Source organism: Clytia hemisphaerica, unplaced genomic scaffold, assembly GCF_902728285.1.
Source record: "Clytia hemisphaerica strain Z4C2 unplaced genomic scaffold, Clytia hemisphaerica genome assembly, whole genome shotgun sequence".
NCBI classification, from domain to species: Eukaryota; Metazoa; Cnidaria; class Hydrozoa; order Leptothecata; family Clytiidae; genus Clytia; species Clytia hemisphaerica.
Genome location: NW_027103573.1, coordinates 1,434,113 through 1,444,788, shown reverse-complemented (window position 1 = coordinate 1,444,788; position 10,676 = coordinate 1,434,113). Strand labels below are relative to the sequence as shown.

Sequence of the window (10,676 nt, the reverse complement as noted above, 5' to 3'; positions counted from 1 at the left end):
TAATTTGTGTATCCAAGTTTTGAAATCAGGGACAATCTACCAATAGTCGACCTCACTGTCGATCCTCCAATCAGATGGGTTTTTTTCGTTGGTATCCATTGACTCTTCAATTGATTAGACCAAGGTCAAACAATCGCTTCTGATGAAATTTAAATTTCATTACAAACCCGAAGATCTTTCTTCAATGAAAATGTAACGGCATTTCCCTCGGTCCTTGCGGCTTCTTCTTTAAGCGTTTGCCAAAACCTACAAATGACGGATAGTAATTAGTCAGATACAACCAACAAGAACGAAGGAGACTATCAACTAGTTAACGAGCCATTAAATGACAAAGTTGAAGAGTCGAATCTTTCTATGACGTGTGCCATTCGTCACCAATTAGCACAATTGATTAAAATGAGATTATAAGAAATAAACACAAAGTCAATGCATATTTAGCATACTTACCAAGACTGCTCAATGGAGGGAGAGAGTTCGATTTCTTTGTTTCTGCTGGACTATTTCTTTCGTCATTCGTTTTCTAAAATAGAAGGTTTTGTTTTTTTTTATTTCAGAAAAAATTTAAGCAAATTTCTAAGGCTTTCTGATGCAAGCCAACCCAGAGATGTATATTGAATGCTAAAAGTGAATTAACTTTAATCAATATGTATCTAGTGGTCATAGCAAGATTTTTCGTATGAGACGGAAAGTGGATTTACTTCGAATCAAGCACATAATTCTTGAACTTTTGGTGAAAGATGCTGAATTGAACATAGGTGTACTTCACTGAGACGGAAATCCTTCCAAGAGGGAACTTTTAACACTATATGTCAACTAGAATCCTCTCATATCATTGTAAACGACGGAGATGGAAAATGAAAATAAAGACTGACATTTTTGTTCATCATTTTCGATAAAGGGTTCCACGAGGACGGTTTGTTTTCTTGAGGAGTTGGTTGTGACGTAGAGCTCTGTAATGAAGCGACGGGAGTATATTCCTCTGGTGATACATCTCTTCCACCCTTGGAGCCAGGTTTCGCACTGGAGGAATTCAAAACTGATGACTTGATGAGTGGTTGTTGGTTTCGTTGAGTATCAGCTTTGTCATCTACAAAAGTTGAAAAACGGCTCAATACAAAAACAAGCAAATGGAAATCGGAAAATGTCCGACCCAAAATGATCCTTGTTCAACCCAAAAATAATAATTTTCAAGCTAAAGCAATCCTGAACGGGATTTTTTGATGCCCTTCATTTCAGGCGCTGATTGTAATATTTCAAGAAAATGCTTTTGAATTTAAAATAGAAAAGACTGGGTTAAAACTAGGTTAAATTTTGGTAAAATGTGGATTTTATAAGGGAATGGGAACTTCAAGCTGACAGGATTGAATTCCAAATAGCAAAGATAAAAGGCTATACCGATTATGATGAAAGATTCGGGCGTTCTTTCAGGTAGTGGAGGGGCGTCACCGCCCGTTGGTGATGTAGAGGTCGTTGAACTTTCCACTGATATCTGCCATTTGTCAGCTGAAAATTCATGTGAAGAAAGATTGAAGTGATGATGATGTCAAACACAAACAAAACAAATCTTCATACTGAATAAAAAGAGTTAAAATCCGAACTCGACCTCTTTGGACGTGATATACTTAATATACGATTCCATAAGAAAGAAGACTGAATATTTTGAGACAAAGGGGAAAAAATCACAGAACAAACAGTAGATTTAAATCAAACAAGCTAGATGCTGAATGGACCTACCTGATGATGAAAGTTAGATAGCAATGCAAGAAGAAAAATGAAAAAAAATTCATCATTGATTGATGGTAGGGGGAGAGGGAAGGGTTGTTCTGGTCGCAAAAATCAGTTTTATTTTTTTTTTTTTTTTTTTTTTTAAGATAAATCACAAATTTATTTGGATATACATATAATAGAAATCAAATATATTTTAAGAAACTGAAACCCTGCAAAGACCAGTGTGAAAAACTCAAAAACAATTTTATTGACAATTGAATCATGCTTGATGTTGTTATCAATAATGTTTTTGTGTGAAAAACATAGAAATATAAGGAAAAAAACCAATGAAAATCTGCAAAAACGGCGATTTCCGGAATTTTCGACCGGAAAAAAATTTTTCTCAAAAATCGAACTCGGCCATTTTTTGAGCATTGCGAATACGCATCTTTCTGCAAAAAATCAGAAAAAACTAAAAATAAAAATTCGAGAAAATGTCAAAAAACCGGTTTTTCCGGCATATTTCCGGTATTTTCGGCCGGAAAAAAATGTTTTTCGAAAATCGGGCTCCGTCACATTTTAGATATTGTCATATTGCGTCAGTGTGTAAAATTTCATAAAAAAATATAAAGTACAGCTCGAGAAATTCAAGAAATACTGTCTTTCCGGCGAAAATAGGTTGTTCCGGCGACTTTTAAAATAGTTCCGGCTTCAAAAATCAGTTTTATTGAAAATTGAAACATGCTTGATGGTGGGCATTGCTATTAATAATGTTTTTAAATGAAAAAACAACCAATTAAAAGGAAAAAGTCCGATGAAAATCTAGAAAAACGGCGATTTCCGGCCTATTTCCGGCATTTTCAGCCGGAAATGAATTTTTTTCGAAAATCTGGCTTCGTCACAATTTAGGTATTGACATTTTGCATCAGTGTGCAAAATTTCATGAAAAAATATAAAGTACAGCTCAAGAAATCAAGAAATACCGTTTTTCCGGCGAAAATCGCTGTTCCGGCGATTTTTTAGAAAGTTCCGGCTTCAAATAACATTTTTATTGACAATTGAATCATGCTTGTTCGTGGACATTGCTATTAATAATGTTTTTGTGTGAAAAAACAACGAAATATAAGGAAAAAGTCCGATGAAAATCTGCAAAAACGACGATTTCCGGCATATTTCGGCATTTTCGACCGGAAAAGATTTTTTCTCAAAAATCGGACTCGGCCAAGTTTTGGGCATTGCTAATACGCATCTTTGTGCAAAAAATCAGAAAAAACTAATGATGAAATCTTGAGAAAATGCCAAAAAACCGGTTTTTCCGGCATATTTCCGGCATTTTCGACCGGAAATGATTTTTTTTCGAAAATCGGGCTCCGTCACATTTTGGGCATTACCATTTTGCATCATTGTGCCAAAAATCAGAAAAAACTAATGAGCCAATCCTGAGAAAAGCTGGTAACAGACGGACGAACGGACGGACGGACAGACGGACGGACATCGGTTAATTTATAGGACCTCTACCCCACCGGGGTAGGTCCAAAAACTCTTTATTTCCAACGCACACTTTCTGATTCCTTATGGGCTTTCCATAATTATCTGCGAGCGTTGAAAGGAAGAGGTCAGTTTTATAAATTAATTACCTTTCTTTATTTCGGATGCTTTGTCTTGCATGATTGTCTTTTTGACGCTGCTTCGGTTCCGCTCCACCGCACTGCCCAAAATCATGGGCGCCGCTGGTTTGTGTATCACTTTATCGTGTGAGGAATGATAGGGCGCTGGTTTCTTCAATTTGTCTACTTGTGTGTATAGCGAATCTTCGTTCGGTGGATTGGTTGATGGTGGTGCTATTTTCTTCGACTTTTCGACCGGTGTGTATAAAGCATCTATGGGGGAGGCCTTGCTGTCCTTCTGTTTCCCTCCTCCACCCCGGCTCTCTTTAAGATCGTTACAAATATCGTTTGCCGAGGAGGATTTCTTCATTCGTTCTTGATTGATGTTTGAGATTGTGGAGGGAGGAATGGAGGATTGTGGGATACGTTCATGACTTCGTGTTTGCTTGATGGGGCGATGTTGATGCTCGATCGCACTCACATTCAGCATGGCTGTTTTGATCGGGTACGACGTCAGACCGACTGGTTTGGCCACCGGGATATATTCTTCATCAGCAAACGGACTCATTGGTTCGCTACTCGTAGAGCGTGGCTTCGAATGGGCGGCGGTGGGTGGAGGGTGGATGTTTTCGTATTCAAATTGAGATCGAAGTTGGATGGCTCCTGTTGAGGAGGAAAGAGGTTTGGAGGGCATTTGTTTACATGCTGAAAACAAGGAAAAACTATGTATGAAAACAGGTCATCTTTAAGGCCATTAAAACAAAATACATCGTAAATTTTAAGGCAGATAAAACAGTATATATTAAAAAAGTATTTGCGATATTTCAATTCCAAAAATAGTTTGAGATTCACAAAATACATTTAAAAATTGATCACTACAGTTTAACATCAAAAAACCTTTTGATAAATTTTACTTGACTAAAATAAGTTTTCCAATTACTAGCAGTTTACATAATAAGCTTTTTAAAAACATTTGGACCATAATTTTCCTAAAGTAAACCATATAACTCGATATGACGAAAAGATTTTACTTATATCTGTATTCTAGTATTACGCGCTCCTAAGACTTATTATCCATATATTTACTCTTGTGTCTGGTAAATAACAGGTTGAAATGAAAGTACCTTCAGTATCCTTCTTCTTTGGACTGTATGCTTTGTCCGTTGATTCTGACCCTTTCCTCGGAAGCGGTGGTCCTGCAAGACAAACATTTCGTCAATTTTTAATGAATGAAAGGATTCCTTTGTCAAGAAAAATCCGAGGTAAATGAATCAATGAATATAACTGGCTCTCTCTAACTCGATCTTCAAGGGACGTATGATTTTCTTCGAATTAAAGTAAGATTCGAACTATAGAAAGTATTTTATGCTGACTTCTAGCTGAGGGGACCAATATTCCAGTTCCTTCAAATATATAGAGGAGTTTAAAAGAGGTGCAATATTTTCAATACTCTATACAAAGTGTTTCTCACGTATTGCCTCTAGGATAAGGAATTGTAAATTTACGTACATAGATAACGGGTCCGTTTACCAAAAGTGTTTTCAAAGACCCTGCTGTGAGTCAAGAAAGGTAAACACAGTGGTCAATTAGCAAAGCCATTTGTGTGAAACAGATTATCACATTCACCAAATTTTGGCGAATTTTGAAAAGGAAAAGCCTCTTTATATACTTCGCTGAAAGGGAAGAACTTTCACATTGAACTTACTCGAACCAGCAGCAGAAGGGACGTTTGGAGACCTTCTATTTTGACTTCGACTCCTTCTGAAGCTTCCTCCAGTGTTAATAGCGTGTTCAGTTGGAAGAACAATTTGTCTTCTTTGTTGTGACGGAGTTGAAGGCTTGCTGCACACATCCTCCGCTGATTTGGAACGTGAAATGTGACTGTTAGAATCTTCTATTGTTTTCTCGGCCGATTTTGAGCGATTGTAATTCTTTTCCTAAGAAAGTAATTAGTTTTTTTAATGAAAAAGTTTTCGCTTATCTGCAACAAAAACCATAAAAAAGCACAAATGGGTGAAAATGAGTTAAATATGATAGTGAAATGACAGTGGGTTTTAGTAATAAAGATTACAGAATTCTCATTTAATTCATCATAGCTGAACATTCAGAGGTCAATGTCTTTACCTTCAAAATGAACTGAATGTTTTCGTAAGTGGCATCAGGACTGCAATTTTCAAACTCTTCGTCACATGCTTTCAATTCTTTCAAAACCAATTCTCTGACCACTTCATAGATAAATTCATATTGCTCCTGTATTTGAGAGATTGGAAATACAATGTCATTGTCAAGGTCACGAATTGTTGAGAAAGTGAGAAACTGGCTACGTTCACTACGTTCACTTATTCTTTACAAAGGAAAAGGTGTTTGAAAGAACATGACATACCTTAGTTTGTACCATAGAAGGTCTTTGTTGTCGCAAATGTTTCACTATATCAAATATACTTATATTATTCGCCTGAAAAAAAAGAAGAAAAGTCACAAAATAATTGTTCCATGTGTGAAAAAACTATGTGTAGATTAACCTTAAAAAACTGTTTCACGTTGAAAATTTTCTTTGAGATTTTGATAAATTTCCTACCCTGGCTTCGATCAATTTCCTTGCATAATCAATGGCGATGATTGCTCCTGTTCGCCCGCAGCCAGCACTGAAAAAAGAAGAAAAACACCTAAACGTTTATGGCTTACTCTCGTGGAACTTGCTTCTAGCGAAACTTTGTATTACCTTTCACAGAAGATGATTGTAACACCACGAAACTTTAAGTACTGTAAAGCAAATTGTGTTTTCTGAAAACTTTGTATTAACTTGCATATGCTTAGTTCGTCATTTTTAATGAAATTCCTATTATTTAGAACAAGAAGCTGATCAAAATACAATGCAACTCGAACGTCTTTCGTCCCTTTAGTTGACAATGTCTATAACCATACTCCACAACTCGAAATTCTCTCATCTCAAAAAGAATTGTGTTCCCGTGCAGAATCGACTTTAAAGAGACTCAACTGCAGTAAAATACATCTAATCCAGTCTAATAGACGAGAATGCTGCAGTAAATCTTTTGGTAGAGTAATTTCATTGAAGAAAGTTTTAATACTCACTGAAAGAATTGATCCTAACTCATTGAACTTTAAACATCCCCGGACAAAGATATATCCACCATCTTTGATTGGAGTTCTTTTGAAAGTGGTTGGTACCCGCAAGGAAGTCATTGCAGTGTTAAAATCAACGGCACTATATCATCAAAAGTATTCCAGGAAAAGTAGATCTCGATGTATTTATCTACCACCTAATGAGCAGTGCTACCATCAGGGTACTACTTTATGAAAAAAATTCGATCAAACATTTAGCTTGGCCGGGATTGAGAAACTTTGTCCAGGGTATAATAAAGGTCAGTGATCACGTGATACACTTACCTGCAGTGAACCAGTAAAGGATTTTCATCATTCGGTTGAATTTTGCGTGCAATTTTCAGCAGATGTAAGATCACTTCAAATGTTTCTGGAGCTCCATGATCTGGCCAATCCATGTAGTGGAGCTGATATAGTTTCCTCTTTGTCTAAAAATGACGAACAAACTCTTTTGTCACTCAAATTGCAAAGACATTGTACAAATATTTTTATAAGAACAGATAACATTTTTGAAGCCTTCAGATGGTCTTAACTTAACTTTGAGTTTTAAGTTAGCTTAGTTAGATTTGCAAACACAGAAAACCTCAACAATACCGTATTACAGGATTAGAAAAATAATACTAGACCCACAACTTTTCAGTTATGGCTTACCCCTTTCCTCGTTGCGCATAATTCACGGAGGATCACGTTTTTGGCCACTGAAGTTTCTTTGAGCTAAAAAAAGACATGGAATTTCAATGTTCATGTTTGAAAATACTTTAAAGAAAGAAACTTTCGCAGGCGAAGAAATCGCCAAATTTTGGGAATTTACTTTCTTGAATGGCCCATTTAACTTTATTTCCCAAGAATTAACTTTGGCGAATGACAAATTTGACTATATTCGACTAATTATACTCCTTCTAGATATATAGACAGAGAAAAGAGGAGCTGACCCTCCGATATCATCGGACCGGGCCCTATCCCGAGATAGGGAAATCACAGCGCTTACCAGACATTGAACTCTGTGCTCGCGACACATCAGAGCCATGCTGTATCGATGATGATACTCGCACAGTACGGGAGAACCTTGCGTTCTCTCAGGTACTGAACATATGAGTATCATCACCACAACACATAATGTCCAGCATGTGAGGGGAAATAGGGTACAATCACTCCCCTTCTAGATATCAACAAATATAAACCGGACATATTAGCGCGAACAGGTTCTCCTATACTCCTGTAATTAAACTATTTCAGAAAATTTTGGGTTAAAAAAATTGTATATTGTGAAAATTAACTTTCGCGAATGACAAATTTGACCATATTTTGCGGAACTTAATGTTCGCGATTTGGCCGAAAAATCGCAAACTTGCGAAATCTTTCCTTCTTTAAAGTGCGCGTTGATCAGTTCGTCAATCTAATTCTTCAATGCAAATAAATGTGCAAACAAAAAGGCAAAGATTTATAATACTATATACATTTCATATTAATCTGGACTTCATCAATCCAGGAATATTCATATTAGAAGTTTATCGAGGCTAGAATCGAGAGGTTAATTTTGGAAGGTTTTCGAGACATTCTACTCTGATCTCAGATACAAAAAACTTTAACAAATCTTACCAAAGTAACCGAAACATCTCCGTACACTTCTTCAGATTTCGAAGGCCAATACCTCTGACATCGTGCCTAAAGAGATCATTTGACATGTGACAGAGCTCATACAAGAAATCTTTGTCCCATGAGACGCCATTTTATAAAAATAAAGGTTTGCTACTAGAGAAATGTTCTGCTAACAGTTGTTACAACTAAAAAACATTACTCTGTCTGTGTACAACAAATGTAATACCTTATCGGGGAAAACTTCGTCGGGGAAAAGTGACGAAATTTTGGACAAGTGACGAAAATTTTCCCCGGCCTTAATGCGTTTACCAACTACCAGCAAGTGACGAATTTTTCCCCGAAAATTTTTACCGACGAAGTTTTCCCCGATAAGGTACTATTCTTATTCTGATACCTTTCCCATCTCGATTTCTCTACAAGCCATGATGATCAGCTGAAATACGAAAAAAAAAACTAACATAAAAATCTTATGACAAGATATTCTAAAGCGATATTGTTGAATAAAAACCTAATTAATGGTAGATAAGAAAAAGAAATTCTGTAGAAAAATATTTTCGTAAAAAAACCTCCCGAAAAACACTTAAGAGAGGGGAAAAGAGGCTATATAAAGAGTGGAGTAGAGTAATGAGAATGGGTAGCTTTCAAAGGAGGGGTTGGACTTTTTAAAGCATATTTCGTAATGATGTGCTACAAAGCTAGTTATTTTAAAAGAGTTTTTTGTTTTTATTTTAGGCTATCTTTTTATTTTTATGCAGGCACTTTTATTATGGATAAGTGGATATTTTGTGCAATGTTGTGGTGGTAGGACAACCCTCGTTGCAATGTCTCTATGGAATGGCAAGGTCTGAAAATTGTTGTTTGCAAAAATGGCAACACAACATCTTTCACACGGTTACTGCTGTTTTAATTTGCATTCATTCATGCCATGTAAAAAAAGTGTTCATTCTGACATACAGTACCTTGACTTGATAACCCCAGATCATTCTCCAGAATTCGACAACAGTTTGAGGCATTGGGCCCTGTGATGCAATGTAGCAAACCTTCTTCACATGATCCTAATGACATAATGAGAAATGTTATGGTAAAAGTAAAAATTAATTTTTTTATGACTTTTCATCATTAACAGTTCAAATAAGTTCAAGTAAAAGTGTCAAAGGTTTTTATGCCCTTCAGTGTCTCAAAATAACAACTACATCAATTTCAAGCAAATGAATAATAATATTTCTTGTAATTTACCTGCTCGAGTACGTGCAAATAGCTAAAGTGGTAAGATATTGAATCTTATAAATATTTGCCATTTGGGAGGTTAGAGGGAGCGGAATTAGAGGCTTTCATTGAGAAAAAAGCATGAATGACAAAAGATCCTCATAAAACAAACAAATAAAGTAAAAAGAAAAAGAAAAACCTTGATAATGTTGGCGTTGATGTAGTCTGCTCCATCTTCAAACGAGGTGACTTCAACTTTAACTCTGCTAACGTCATCTAGAATAATACAGTTAGAATAAATAATTTTCATTCATTTTTATATTAAATTATTATGAAGAGGGTACAATATAAACAAGGAACATTGAGAAGTTTCAAATTGACGAGGTTTAGTTAGTTACAACATCTCACAGTTAACATTGTTACAAATAGTTGTTGAATTTTAATACTTGTTAATTACATGGTATAATGTCTTTGTAGCGATTCTTTTTGCGATTCACATCCTTTGCTCCTTCATTGGCTGGAAGAAGTTTCTTCAAGTCAGCCGCTATATTCCGAATTTCCTGAAAATGTAGACGATTTGTTTTGATTCAAGAAAACAAAAAATTAACATGATGAAAAATCTGGTTGAAACAAAATTGACAAAGTTGACTCAGAGTCTGTGTGAAATGATAAATTATTCTTTATAGATTCTTTATTCATCATTCTTGATATTTTCAAACTTACAGTATCTTGCTAGAATTGATTTTAAATCAGTAAAGAAATTCTGAGGGAATTGAATAAATGTTTATAACAATTTGTACTTCATAGGTTCTAATTTCTTGACGTTTTTAAAAGAAAACAAATCAGTTCCGCTGAAATTAAGAGAATGTAAGAGAATTAAAAGCTGAAGGTACACCTGTTTGAAATAATAGAGAAACTGCAAAATAGCTGACGATTCGATAAAGATGAAACTTGAAGTACTATAATTCACATTTTGTTTTTTTCCTTGTACACTGAAACTGCAAAATATAAATTTTCATGGAATAACAAGAAATAATAACATCAATGTAAATAAATAAAAATTGCAGAATACCTGAAATTCGTTTCCTACAATATCAATGTTGCGTGTTCTATTTTCAGCAAGTGTTGCATATTTTTCCAAATATTTTCTCAGCCCATTCAGATTGTCTCCCATATCCACAATTCTTCATATACTATTAAGTGATAAGCTTTTTCATTCTTTTATCTAAAACCATGACAAGCACCCGTAACAGGATAAATTCAATCTTTTTCTCAAGCTAACAAAAGTCGACAGAGGTTAAAACAGAGTTTGTTTCAGGGTCAGGGAAATGGGGGACTAGCCTAGACTTACCTCTTTTCTCTTTCCTATTCCAACAATACAATGCTTACATAGTTGACACATAATACACATTGATAGCAGCATTCCTCATACTC

General features: G+C 35.5%; 1 protein-coding gene across 1 annotated transcript; it reads right to left on the bottom strand.

The window, feature by feature from the left end:
• Positions 1-147: 147 nt before the first annotated feature.
• Positions 148-10,469, bottom strand: LOC136801195 (tyrosine-protein phosphatase non-receptor type 18-like). Its single transcript, XM_067057832.1, has 18 exons — positions 10,315-10,469; positions 9,700-9,802; positions 9,442-9,518; positions 8,996-9,091; positions 8,431-8,469; positions 8,037-8,102; positions 7,089-7,151; positions 6,723-6,865; positions 5,893-5,959; positions 5,698-5,769; positions 5,439-5,564; positions 5,020-5,251; positions 4,439-4,510; positions 3,345-4,019; positions 1,396-1,503; positions 873-1,087; positions 448-520; positions 148-246 (listed from the first exon to the last, which is right to left on the bottom strand). Exons 1-18 carry the CDS (start codon positions 10,414-10,416, stop codon positions 182-184), a joined length of 2,394 nt encoding a protein of 797 aa, XP_066913933.1. The 5' UTR covers positions 10,417-10,469; the 3' UTR covers positions 148-181.
• Between the last annotated feature and the right edge of the window lie 207 nt (positions 10,470-10,676).